This window comes from Salmo salar, chromosome 19 (assembly GCF_965601325.2).
Source record: "Salmo salar chromosome 19, fSalSal1, whole genome shotgun sequence".
NCBI classification, from domain to species: Eukaryota; Metazoa; Chordata; class Actinopteri; order Salmoniformes; family Salmonidae; genus Salmo; species Salmo salar.
Window position 1 is genome coordinate 18,299,878 of NC_138309.1, and position 15,123 is coordinate 18,315,000.

Sequence of the window (15,123 nt, forward strand, 5' to 3'; positions counted from 1 at the left end):
AAAAAGCCCCTTATTTACTACTTTCTTGGAGGTATACCCCTTTTTATACATATCCGTGGGTAACTGGCAAATTAGTAGGGGTGTGGGGTGTTGTTAAACCATGGAGGCTGTTTGCATTTCAAATTAGGGAGGTATTAAACAATGGAATTGTTAATGTGATTACCAGCAAGAAAGCAGTGAACCATTCACACAGACCTGATACCTGTATTTTTGTTGCAGGAATCATGACTAGGTCTTTAGCTGGCTTTTATTTGTCCATGTTTTTTAACCCCTAACCCTTTTCAGATATACCAAAAAGCTGTTATAAAAAAGCAGGAATGGTAAAATAGTGGGATTTTGGTCTGTGTATGAAATGGATAATAGAGTAGCTCTGATATGATGGTGGTAACCCCATCCATGCTCTTCTGATCCCCTCTCCTATCTATCCTCCATAATTTTCTCACACCCCTCAGACAGACAGAGTTTCCAGTCATTTGCACATAGCTGCACATAGAGGACTGAGCGGGGGAATTTACGATCGTCAGGCGCAGTTATTCTCACCCCTCTATAAAGCTGTCGTGGATTTACCGCTGCCACCATGTCACCCGCATCATTAAAATGTAAAAGTTTGCCGCCGCGCCATCGAGAAAGTTGCAAATGATGCCAGAGAGCGGCTTCTATGGCTCTGCTAACTGAAATTTACCCAGCAGCTCAGAGTAGTGTGTGCACCTCAGTCAGACTGAATCACAAGCTGTCACAGCTCCTATCACACTCAGTAAACCTTATGAGAGAGATTTCAGACGGAAGTCTAAAACCGACTTGCTTTTAACTTGTTAACATTTCTGGACAATAAAGTTGGATGATTTAGCAGTGTGGGGAAACCACATATTGAGATTTGATTAAATATGGCACCATCTGTCGTGAATGTTTTTATCTTAGTTAGTTATTTCTTCAAGCCAAAGAGCATAGTAGAGTTCTCACATATAAAGTCTCTTACATTTTCACAGTTGCCCAAAGCCCAACAGTATCTCACACAGAGATAGGGGATTCAAGAAAGGCCCAGCTCGCGACCTAGACTAGAACAAAGCCTGGGCATCAATTAAATACCTTCCCCCTTATTGTGTCTCCAGGTTTGGGAAGCACCGCAATGGAGACAAGATGGAGCATAAGGGGTCGAGTAAATCTAAGATGGAGGACACACAGGCGTCTGAGGAGGAGATGCTACGGATGAAACTGGAGCAGGAGAGGTGAGTGTGTGTTTGTGCCTGTGCATGTGTTTACAGGGCTCGCCCGGCTTGGTAATAGCCTCAAAATTAAGTCTGTGAGGAGAATGCACAGCGCTGCTACATGCCGCTGCCCGGGAAAATGTGCAAACTGCCCAATTAACTAAATGGGGCGGTGTGGAAAGAGGAAAGTTCTGGGAAAGCATTCCGATGTCAATTTGTAAACGTCCAGGCCTTTTATAACAGTACATTAAATTGATCATTTCTAAAGATTTTTTGCTTTGTGCCATTGAATGGACCTGACCTGCTAATGGTCCTGGTTCGCTCCTTCTGCTTTGACTGATTGAATGGCCGGTCTCATTAGAATTGTCAAATCAATGTTGTAGGGCATTTCGCTTTTCTTTTTGGCAGTAAAAAGCTTGTTAATCGTTCAAAAATTTGGCGTTTGGTTTCGTCATCCTGGACTCTATTAGTCCCTTGATGTTTTAGGGGACGTTGAGGCCTCTGTATAGTTACATCCCAAATTGCACCTTATTGCCTATATAGTGCACTACTTTTGAACAGATGGCACCCTATTCCCTATATAGTGCACTACTTTTGACCAGATGGCACCCTATTCCCTACATAGTGCACTACTTTTGACCAGAGCCATATGGGGCCAGGTCAGAAGTAATGCATTATAAAGGGAATAGGGTGCCATTTTGGACACAGGCTATGTATGTATGTATGAGTGAACGGACATATTTGTTTTTTGTTTTCTCCGCCTCATTCTTTCCTTGCAGACAAGCTCTATTAAATTCACTTGACTGAAGGAGACAATATCAGTGGCTGTGTGAATGGAACGAGGGGCTTGCTGCCTCTATTGTTCTCTGCAAGCCAAATGAACGACAAATGAACTTGGTTATCAAACTACTGTTGGTAATGAAGGTAATTGAAAATAAACAATGGAGTTGATATTGCTCTCAGTGGAAAGAGAGGGAGGGAGTGAGGATAGCTGCCTGTCGGATACGCACACACACACACACACAACAATGGTCTTCCTATTCAATGGGACATCTGGAGACAGTCTTCATAGAGGCTAGACTGTGACATGCAGGGAATGTCTTGTCTTGTGCTCTGTGAGCCCTGGCTGTCCCTCTGGCTGCTGGCCCAACACATTGCCAGCACGCCCCAGAGACCCACAGCCTTCCTATCCAGAGCCTTCCAAAGCCTCTGTCCCTTTGAGGCTCTCCCAAACGTCTGCCATGCAAAGCCGGTATAAAACAGCACAGACACAGACTGGGGCTAAGCCTAAAACATGCCCTCACCCTTCCCTTCCTTTCCTTACTCCCCTCACTCCCCAATCACTATTTGTCTGGATCTTGACTTGTATACGTTTCTCATTCTCCCATTTAGTCTGTTTCCTCTCCGTTCTGCATGTCTAAGCCCTAGTGTCAGAGCACTGGAGCATTATACAACAGGGCCACTTTCCTTTCCCCTTCTCACCATCCCAAAATGCCATCACTTAACCAGAATGGAAATTCTAAATTGACTCTCAGATAATGGAAATGGAATCTGGGAATCCTTTGGGAAATCGTCTGTGGTATTAATACAGTAACCTGACGTCTCGAGGAGGAGGGAGCTGGCTCAGCCTGATATTCAAAGCATGGCAGTTCAGGGGGGCGACAGCTCCAAAATCAATTACCTCTGTATTTTGGGTTGTGTTACGCCACTCAGAGGTGCAAATTTTGATAGAGGTGGTGTGCTGACACTGAGAGTGGGTCTTGCTCAAGGCAAATGTACTGATTGATTATATAGGGCCCATTGAGACTGGGTTATTTTAGACACAGCGGTTATGATATTATGGATCGAGGGAGGGGGGAAACGGGGACTGTATTTCTAAAACTAGCGCACGTACAGTAAGCCCAGCAGGGGAAGTGTCAGGGATGTCGGGATGGCCCGTTGCCAAACACACCGCTCAGCTGACACCAACGATTTAATTGAAGCACACTTTTTGACCGGAGCTTTTAGTGATTCTAAATATAAATGATCGCCATATATATTTTACCTCTATTTAACTAACAAATTCTTATTTTCAATGACGGCCTAGGGACAGTGGGTTAACTGCCTTGTTCAGGGGCAGAACAACAGATTTTTACCTTGTCAGCTCAGGGATTTGATCTAGCAACCTTTCTGTTATTGGCCACCCCTCTAATTACTAGGCTACCTGCCTCCCCTAAAGAGAAGACGTAGAGAAGGTTAGGGTGGATTAATGTGATATCCTAGTTGTAGTCTGTGTACCCTCTTCTTCCCTGGTCTGGTCCCTAGTCTTCCCTGTGGCTCAGTTGGTAGAGCATGGTGTTTGCAACGCCAGCATGGTGTGTGCAACGCCAGGGTTGTGGGTTTGATTCCCACGGGGGGCCAGTACAAAAAAAAAATGCATGAATGAATGAAATGAATGCATTCACTACTGTAAGTTCCTCTGGATAAGAGCGTCTGCTAAATGACTAAAATGTAAATGTAAAAAATGCTATGAGGAAACTATAAAACAGATGGCATGTGTTACATATCTAGGAGTCTGACCTTAATAACATTATAAAAAGTATGGTTTCGATTACAGTGTTAAGAGACACTATTAGACCAAGTTTATTCTGCATAATAGCCTCCATGTATTGTAGTCTTGTGTTTATATCTGAGTGCCTCAGATATAGTAGAAACACTGATGCTGAAATATCTACCAGGGTACAGAACCCAGCAGTGCAGTGATGAACCATTCTGAACTTGATAAAGAGTCATCATCAGCACCATTTGTTTTGCTATAATCTCACAATTGATATGCATCTGCCTGCCTGCCTGCCACCTGTGTTGCTGTTCAGCAGACTCCATTCCTCATCAAGCGCTTCATTAAGACCTAGCTGGAGAGGCCCTCCACAGCCACACACACACACACACACACACACACACAGACACAGACACACACACACACACACACACACACACACACACACACACACACACACACACACACACAAACACACCGCCCTCAGCACAACAGCCATTACAAGGCTTTATGCCTGTGGACAACCGCTGGCTACTCTACCTGATTGCACCACACTGAGGGACTGGCATGATTCTCTTTGATTGGTACCATGCAGGTTGGATAGTACAGAGAGTCCGTGTGTTTCAGGGAATCCGTTTGAGCAAGGTAAGGTACAGGATCACTCATCTTTATAATGAGTGGTTATTTGGGATACAAGGCGATTCCTAGATTGCTTGCTCAGGCCAATCCCTTTGAACGCGCTGATTCTCTCTCTCAGTGCCTGGGGTTTTGTGTGGCCTGCCGTCAATCAAGCAGAGAGATTCCAAGAGGAGGATATGCATTATTCCCTTTCATGCCTCCTGGTGTGCTGAGATTGGGATTGTCTCATTGTTTTGTCAGTTTACCAGAGCATCTGTCTGAAGCCAGGTCTAAACCCTCCTCACAGTAGCAACCTGCTGGTGTCTGCTGCCTCTGTCTTAAACTGTATCCAACTGCAACCCTTCCTTCACCCTCCTTCTCCCCCCCTCTCTCTGTTTCCCCCCCTCTCTCTGTCTCTCTGTTTCTCCCCCCCTCTCTCTCCCTCTATTTCTCTCACTATTTCTTTCTCTCTCTGTGACTGTGGTGTGAGATTATGATGTCCCTTCTCTTATCTGGTTGGCTCCTCTGAGCTTCTAATCAGTGGCTCACACTCCTCCACTCCTCCATCCCTTCATCTCACTCTCCTCCTGCTCCCAGACCAGAAGCCTTGTATTGCCTGTTTGGCTGTTTCCACCACGTCTGCCTGTTTGTTTGGTTTCCTGCTGATGCCAGCCAACCAAAGACAAGGTATACTGCTCCTGTTCTGCAGTTTGTCAGTCAGCAGTTACAGTAGCATCACACAACGCAAGTGTGGTTGGTCGGGTTTCAAGGAACTAGGAGCTGCATGATCAACTAGCCTTCCATTTCCTTATTTTAGAATGCAGATGGACCCCGTATTGATGTAATACTACAGACCTCAGCATCACATCAGTGTGGCTGGCTGGTTTTGGGGAATTAAGCCTCAACAGCAACAATGTTTCTATTTTAGAATTGAGAGAATTGAGAGTACATAAAGTGTACGACTTTCCTCTGTTAAATGAGATTAGAAATGAAACTTGTGTTAATGTCTTACTAATTACAGTGTCTGTAATTACGCAGCAGGTACTTCATAACTTGTTACTGCACTAAGTTAATGTGTGTTAGTCATTATCTCAGCTGATCCCTTCATAACAGTAATTGTTTTACCAAATAATTAGCTTCGTTATTTAATTTTTTTTGTAACGTGTTGCTGTCTGTCGTCATTAACATGTTGAGTTCAATGAGAGATCAAAGGAACTGATTGCAGGCCTGATTATATTTGTAATTATTTGATACTCAATTAGTTTGATAATTGATACACTGCAGCAAGCTACATGTGATTATTACAGAATTTAATTGTGCCCAATTGTTTGCCTGATAAAATTTGGTAAAATAAAGTGTCAACCTTAAAGAGTCTGTCCATCAGAGTCTTAATGGGAGCACAGTCCTTTGCACACAAGATTGTACTTTTGTGGGGGGGGGGGGGGGTTCTCAACCCATTTGTTTGAAAGTGGGAAGAAAAAATATATGCAAGATGTCTACAAGAGTTACTAAAGAAAGCAATGCATTCTGTTTCATCCCGCCTCTGCAACCAAGCATATTGAACAGCCAGACTCTCTCCAAGTGGAACTCTGGAAGTGCAGACTTGGTAATGAGCGTTTGAATACAGCAGCCGCCTCCTCTCTGCCTCTCTCTCTCTCTCTCCCCCCCCCCCCCCCCCCCCCCATTGAAAGACATACGGAGGAGGGTGCATTGGCTTCATCCGTCCAGAATTACACAGACTTGTTTGATAAACACTCCAATTTATTCAGAGCACAGAAGAAGGACCTCAGGCGAGCCGACTTGTCAGTAGTGCACCGCTCTCTCTGCAACTTCAACTCTCTCCTAACTTTCTCTTTGAAAATGAAACAAACATGGCGGATTCTTCTCTCAGCTTAATGCAGTGACTCACTTCTGAGTTGTTTACTGTTGAGGGGAAGCTTGTGGTTTTAATTGTGATGTGTGTGTGTGTGTGTGTGTGTGTGTGTGTGTGTGTGTGTGTGTGTGTGTGTGTGTGTGTGTGTGTGTGTGTGTGTGTGTGCTAGTTGTGTGATGCTAAGGAGCTCTCTTCTAACAGCAACGAAGACAACACATGAAGAAGGAAGCCACTTACCTGGAATCGAGGAAAGAAAGCTTCTGGAAAGCTTGTGTTTTAAGAGATTGTCAGTCAAAATCTCAATGATAAACTCCTGACTTGGCATAATCCCTTCCATTACACTATCTAGAGCATCCTGGGCTAAGAGAAATAGAGGAGAGAACATGTTAAGAAGAGAGGAGAGTAAGGACAGAGAAGAGGAGAGGTGAGAGTAGTAAGGATAGAGACAGGAGAGGTGAGAGAGTCCACAGTAGAGAGGAGAGACACTGCTTAGTTAATTAAGGGTGATGCAGTAATGGAGTGCTTAGTGTAGGCAGAGCTATTCCTCATGTCAACACCACACTGGGTCATTAATTACGTAATGGAGTTAAGGCTGGACGATGGGAGGGTAGGGGGGCGGGCAGTTACCCTACTACACCTACCAAGCAAGTAAATGGGGCCTACCCACCACATGGCACAGGGGTTCGGATAGGGGGGAAATGTGCCATGGAACCCTGGTCGTGAGTTGGTCAGCATGTGTGATGACTGTCATGTTACACTGGCATTGTAGGCAATCTGGCTGCTGTTGGTTGGCCCTCAGCTAGAGGTGCTAAGCCATCTGATCTGAGGGTGAAGCTCTTCTATTTCTCTCTCTCTCTCTCTCTGTCCTGTCTGTGTCTGTCGGTCTGTCCTGTCTATTTGTCATGTCTGTCTGTCCTGTCAATCTGTCCTGTCAATCTGTCCCGTCTGTCCTGTCTATCTGTCCGGTCTGTCGTGTTCGGTCTGTCTGTCCTGTCTATCTGTCCGGTCTGTCCTGTTCGGTCTGTCCTGTTTATCTGGTCTGTCTGTCCTGTTCGGTCTGTCCTGTTTATCTGGTCTGTCTGTCTGTCTGTCTGTCTGTCTGTCTGTCTGTCTGTCTGTCTGTCTGTCTGTCTGTCTGTCTGTCTGTCTGTCTGTCTGTCTGTCTGTCTGTCTGTCTGTCTGTCTGTCTGTCTGTCTGTCTGTCCTATCTGTACTGTCTATCTGTACTGTCTATCTGTACTGTCTATCTGTACTGTCTGTCTGCGCCATGCAGTCTAATGTCGCCAGTCTTGCCGCTCCACCCATTATCCCATTTGAACACTGATATTGTATTTTTATGAATTTGATTAGTCGGTGAAGAGCCTAAAGCCTTGAATTCCCACTGGGTTTCTGTAAAAACCTGTCATAACATCATTGTCTGGTCTTACTGGCAGGGGTGTGACATCAGTTTGGGCAGGTGCCGAGATGAGATGAGACTGCTGTGGCGGGAACTAATCTATATCACTCTGTTTCTGACACCCACAAGGTTGTGTGTGCTGTACAATAAGAGTCTGTCTCCCAAATAGCACCCTATTCCATATGTAGTGCACTACTTTTGGCCAGGGCCCATAGGGAATAGGGTGTCATTTTGGACACAGCAGAGACTGCACTGAAGGGATGGGATTTATGTAATAAATGTATATTATTTAGACAAATACAAATACACATCGTGGACAAGCCTGAGGAGTGTATAAATGACATGGGACACGAAACATCATGTGAGCACAATACCATCAAAATCTAATCCTTCTGATCATTCTGAGAAAATGGGATTTCCATGACTAAAAATAAACGAGCCAATCCTTTTGGAATTAGGTTATTGTGACATAGATAAATAGTCATTGTTTGGAATGTGATTATACTGTTATTATAATAGACAATATACAGACCCATGAGAACTCACTGATTCCAGCCTTGTTACCACGGCAATGCTGTCAATCATCTGTGAAGGATAGCCGATGGGGGTCAGAGGTTAGCTATGACCTGAGGTCATGGGGGAAATAGGGAATATCCCACAGACTGGGAGGTGAGATGACCCCCACGTAGAGCCTGGGAGAGTGTTGGGATGAATTGTGGTGTGTGGGTGGGGATGTGTGTGTGTGTGTTCACGTGCATGCGTGTTCGTACAGTACGTGCGTGTGCCTACTGTACGTGCGTGTGTGCATACTTGTACCTGCATGTTATTACGTGTGTGTGTGTGTGTGTGTGTGTGTGTGTGTGTGTGTGTGTGTGTGTGTGTGTGTGTGTGTGTGTGTGTGTGTGTGTGTGTGTGTGTGTGTGTGTGTGTGTGTGTGTGTGTGTGTGTGTGTGCGTATACTGGTACATAAGTGTGTGCGTCCCCTCTGGTAGGACACAGCATCTGGATCTACTACCCAGGCTGGTGGCTGCTGCAGTGCTGGCATGCAGGGACACCAGCAGGGGTTCATCCCTCTGTCCTCACCACCGCTCCCCTGTTACCCCTGTCCCAGTCCCCCATTCCCACAGCTCCAGATCACCTTTCACCCCTCACTCCCCCCTGTAAGCCTGGGTCTTGTTTTCCGTGGAAGGAGAGACAGGCATTCATAGTCCAGGTCAACTGTATGAGGCAGGAAAGGCCCTGAAAGGCCCTGTTGTGTGGAAGGAAAGGGGGAAGAGGTCCCAGGGAGCTGGGGCGGGGGAGGAAGAAGAGAACAGGGTCCGGGTGGAAGAGGAGTTGGAGGAGAGATCAGAGACGGATTGTTTTCTCTCTGGTTAGAGGACCCAGGGGAGGGATCTATACACTCTCCTCAGGAAGATCCCCTGCCAACCATGGTCTGGATGGCCACTCCACGTCTGTGTCCCAAATGGTTCCCTATTCCCTACATAGAGCGCTTTGGGCCCTGGTCAAACGTAGTGGACTGCATAGGGAATAGGGTGCCATTTGGGATGCCTCGCAGTTCTCCACCGGCCACACATCTGAATAACTCAGCGTGCTGTCTGTCCTCCATTAGACTTATCTTCTCTTTTCTGGGGGAAAGAAAAACAGGCTAAAGATGTTAGGAATAGCCCAATGAGATGAAGAGCCCTGCGATAGATGTGGGAGGTAGATAGACTTAAAAGTAGGAATGTTGTTGTAAGTCTGTCTATGAAGGAAATGATATATCTCTAAGTGAATTTGAAAAGGCTGCAATGTGTAGTGTCTGCAGACACTATGAAACCAACAGACTATCTTGGGTTTCATCCCAAATGGCACCCTATCACCCTACATAGTGTATTACTGTCGAACAGGGCCCTTAGGGCTCTGGTCAAAAGTAGTTCACCATATAGGGAATGGGGTTCCATTTGGGATGCAGTCCTTTAAGACTCCTCTAGAAGCTCCCTAACCTTTCCCTATTTCCCCCAGCCGATACCAACCCCTCAAATGCCCCGTTTCAAAAACAAACCCTCTTTTCAGGCATCCTCACAATGGCTTTCATGTGTTTTATTCCCTAAATAACAGTATGAAATATTGAGTTATAGCACTGCTGACCTTTTCCTCTCTCTCTCTCTCTCTCTCTCTCTCTCTCTCTCTCTCTCTCTCTCTCTCTCTCTCTCTCCCCATCTCTCTCCCTCTCCCCCATCTCCCCTTCTCTCTCTCTCTCCCGCATCTCTTTCTCTGTCTCTCTCTCTCTCTCTCTCTCTCTCTCCCATCTCTCTCTCTCTCTCTCTCTCTCCCCATCTCTCTCTCTCCCTGCCTGCCTCTCTCCACCCCCCCTCCCTCCCTGCCTCTCTCCACCCCCCCTCCCTCCCTGCCTCTCTCCACCCCCCCTCCCTCCCTGCCTCTCTCCGTCCCTCCTCTCCAGGATCCAGGCGAAGACGAGGGAGTTCCGTGAACGTCAAGCGTCGGTGGCGAGGGAGAGGGAGTACGCTGAGATCCTGGACATCAACCCCAATCTGAACTGCACGTTTAGCTCCAACGAGGACGAGGAGCACCCCTACGCGGGCATCGGCTCCCTGGACGGGTCATCCGAAGACAGCAGACAGGAGCCCCTCCAAGGGCCCCAGCCCCCCCAGGACAGCGGTCCAGACCAGCCCGACCTGGAAGCCCTGTATGCCCAGGTCAACAAGCCTCGCAACGGACACCCTCCCTCAGCTGACAGGTAGGGGGCACCGCTACCCACCACCTACACCAGCAACTCCAAAAACAGTCAGCAACTAACAGCATCATCAACTACAGCAACACCTCACCTCCATCTCCTACAACACCAACAACACCATCAACAACAACACCACCACCACCCAAAACCAACAACACCATCAACAACACCACCACCACCCAAAACCAACAACACTATCAACACCACCACCACCTAAAACCAACAATACCATCAACAACACCACCCAAAACCAACAACACCATCAACACCACCACCACCTAAAACCAACAATACCATCAACACCACCACCACCTAAAACCAACAATACCATCAACACCACCACCACCCAAAACCAACAACACTATCAACACCACCACCACCTAAAACCAACAATACCATCAACACCACCACCACCTAAAACCAACAATACCATCAACACCACCACCCAAAACCAACAACACCATCAACACCACAACCACCACCACCCAAAACCAACAACACCATCAACAACACCACCACCTAAAACCAACAATACCATCAACACCACCACCCAAAACCAACAACACTATCAACACCACCACCACCTAAAACCAACAATACCATCAACACCACCACCCAAAACCAACAACACCATCAACACCACCACCACCACCCAAAACCAACAACACTATCAACACCACCACCACCTAAAACCAACAATACCATCAACACCACCACCACCTAAAACCAACAATACCATCAACACCACCACCCAAAACCAACAACACCATCAACAACACCACCACCACCCAAAACCAACAACACTATCAACACCACCACCACCACCACCCAAAACCAACAACACCATCAACAACACCACCACCACCCAAAACCAACAACACTATCAACACCACCACCACCACCACCCAAAACCAACAACACCATCAACAACACCACCACCACCCAAAACCAACAACACTATCAACACCACCACCACCACCACCCAAAACCAACAACACCATCAACAACACCACCACCACCCAAAACCAACAACACCATCAACACCACCACCACCTAAAACCAACAACACCATCAACAACACCACCCAAAACCAACAATACCATCAACAACACCACCCAAAACCAACAACACCATCAACAACACCACCACCACCCAAAACCAACAACACCATCAACACCACCACCACCTAAAACCAACAATACCATCAACACCACCACCCAAAACCAACAACACCATCAACAACACCACCACCACCCAAAACCAACAACACCATCAACACCACCACCACCTAAAACCAACAATACCATCAACACCACCACCCAAAACCAACAACACCATCAACAACACCACCACCACCCAAAACCAACAACACTATCAACACCACCACCACCTAAAACCAACAATACCATCAACACCACCACCACCCAAAACCAACAACACTATCAACACCACCACCACCTAAAACCAACAATACCATCAACACCACCACCACCTAAAACCAACAACACCATCAACAACACCACCACCACCCAAAACCAACAACACTATCAACACCACCACCACCTAAAACCAACAACACCATCAACACCACCACCCAAAACCAACAACACCATCAACAACACCACCACCACCCAAAACCAACAACACCATCAACACCACCACCCAAAACCAACAACACCATCAACAACACCACCACCACCCAAAACCAACAACACTATCAACACCACCACCACCTAAAACCAACAATACCATCAACACCACCACCCAAAACCAACAACACCATCAACACCATCAACAACACCACCACCACCCAAAACCAACAACACCATCAACACCACCACCACCACCACCCAAAACCAACAACACTATCAACACCACCACCACCTAAAACCAACAACACCATCAACAACACCACCACCACCCAAAACCAACAACACTATCAACACCACCACCACCTAAAACCAACAATACCATCAACACCACCACCCAAAACCAACAACAACATCAACAACACCACCACCACCACCACCACCACCTAAAACCAACAACACTATCAACACCACCACCCAAAACCAACAACACTATCAACACCACCACCACCTAAAACCAACAATACCATCAACACCACCACCCAAAACCAACAACACTATCAACACCACCACCACCTAAAACCAACAATACCATCAACACCACCACCCAAAACCAACAACACCATCAACAACACCACCACCACCACCACCTAAAACCAACAACACCATCAACACCACCACCCAAAACCAACAACACTATCAACACCACCACCACCTAAAACCAACAATACCATCAACACCACCACCACCCAAAACCAACAACACCATAAAAAATAGCACCAACACCTAAAATCAACAACACCATCAAAAGCACAGACCACCAGCGCCCCCATCACCATCTGGCTCATCTACAATGCACACAGCCAGACACACAACCACGGTCTTCCATTTAAACCTCATTTATTAAAGATGGGGGGGTGTATTTCTTTCTCTTTTTCAAATTGTTTTATTTGTCACACATGTCACACATACTGTGCAAGAATACCACAGGCAGGTTTTTACACTGTGTCCCTTAGGCACTGCGAGACCCAGGTAGATGGTGGATTCTTACAGCGGGGGCAAATCCGTCAATAATTCTGTTCTCAGGGTGTGAAAAATGTAATATCAGAACAACGCTCACTTTTATTGTCCAGGGTCATGTCTAATCCTCCCCTGCTTCCACATTCCTTGTCTGGAGGCGCTCTGCATCACTGTCAATGCACGCACACACACACGCATGCACGCACGCACGCACACACACACACACACACACACACACACACACACACACACACACACACACACACACACACACACACAGACACACACACACACACACACACACACACACACACACACACACACACCACTGTCAGTAAAGCTTCTCTGGCCAATAAGGGAGAAGGTCATCTATAAACCCAGGAGTCAACAGGAATATATGATGTGATAAAAAATACAGCTTGGTATTATTACATTGTTTAGCTATGTTAATTAGTGTGAGGAAGGCATTGGTATTCTGAAGAGCTATTTTGAAGATTTTGCTATGCTTGTATGTGCTTGGGCTTTTTGAGTTTTTTTTTTTTTTACTCTGGCTTTGGTCGGTAGTACATTGGTTTGTTACAAATGAACCCTATTCCCTTCATAGTGCACTACTTTTGACCAGGGCAGTATACAGTTCAGGGAATAGCGTGCCATTTGGGACACAGCCATTGTATTACTGATACATTGCCAGTGATCTGTTAAAAGCATCCAATGCTGGGAGTCTTTTGGTTTGGCAAAAATGATGTGTTTTCAGTTCCCCATTAGCTTATGATGGGAACTGCTTTAGTTTCCCAAAACAAAAAAAGGAAGGAAGGCAAATATTTATCACAAACACAAGTTTCATAAATATGGCAAAAAGTATGTCATGTCGAGGGACCAAAGTTCTCAGTTGCATTTCTCACCGCTGTCTACAATCTGTTATTTAAGACATGCTCCGGTACTTTGGCGACTAAGAAAGTATTTTTTAACCTCCCTCTTTGGGCTGGATATATCAGTGTGTAGTTCATACATGAAGAATTACTGTCTCTCCTCAATTAGCCACCAAATCCCGAGTTGTTCTCTTGTAGCTGTGCTGTGCCATTTTCCCTAAATTTCTCCCCACGTGGACCATCTCCCTTACAATTCCAGTTCTAGACAATTCTTAGTTCAGCCCCTCACATTTGAGTGACAGCTTGCCAGAGGCCTGCCCAGAGTTATCCAATGAGGTTACAGTGCAGGCCCAACGGCTCAGTGGGCACAGCAAAGAGAGAGCAATGACGTGGTGCACATACACTATATATACAAAAGTATGTGGACTCCCCTTCAAATGAGTGGATTCGGCTATTTCAGCCACATTACTGACAGATGTCTAAAATCGGGCACACAGCCATGCAATCTCCATAGACAAACATTGGCAGTAGAACGGTCTTACTGAAGAGCTCAGTGACTTACAACGTGGCACCGTCATAGGATGTCACGTTTCCAACAAGTCAGTTCGTGAAATTTCTGCCCTGCTAGAGCTTCCCCGGTCAGCTTTAAGGGCTGTTATTAAGTGGAAACATCTAGGAGCAACAACGGCTCAGCCGCGAAGTAGTAGGCCACACAGGACAAGACCGCCGAGTGCTGAAGCGCGTAGCACGTAAAAAATAGTCAGTCCTCGGTTGTAACACTCACTACCGAGTTCCAAACTGCCTCTGGAAGCAACGTCAGCACAAGAACTGTTCGTCGGGAGCTGCATGAAGTGGGTTTCTATGGCCAAGCAGCCACACACAAGCCTAAGATCACCATGTGCAATGCCAATCGTCGACTGGAGAGGTGTAAAGCTCACCGCCATTGGACTCTGGAGCAGTGGAAATGCGTTAACTGGAGTGATGAATCACGCTTCACCATCTGGCAGTCCGACAGACAAATCTGGGTTTGGTGGATGACAGGAAAACGCTACCTGCCCGAATGCATAGTGCCAACTGTAAAGTTTGATGGAGGAGGAACAATGGTCTGGGGTTGTTTTTCATGGTTCGGGCTAGGCCCCTTAGTTCCAGTGAATGGAAATCTAAATGTTACAGCATACAATTACATTTTAGACGATTCTGTGCTTCCAACTTTGTGGCAACAGTTTGGGGAAGGCCCTTTCCTGTTTCAGCATGACAATGCCCCCATGAGCAAAGCAAGG

The 15,123-nt window shown here is 46.4% G+C and overlaps 1 protein-coding gene across 2 annotated transcripts in view; it reads left to right on the plus strand.

Moving 5' to 3' along the window:
* LOC106578541 (partitioning defective 3 homolog) overlaps window positions 1-15,123 on the plus strand; it is a 568,924-nt gene that overhangs the window by 420,876 nt on the left and 132,925 nt on the right. For both annotated transcript variants that reach the window (XM_014157480.3, XM_014157481.3), the window contains 2 exons: window positions 1,110-1,226; window positions 10,072-10,368. In XM_014157480.3, coding sequence (XP_014012955.1) covers window positions 1,110-1,226; window positions 10,072-10,368 — 414 coding nt within the window. The remainder of the gene's footprint in view (window positions 1-1,109; window positions 1,227-10,071; window positions 10,369-15,123) is intronic.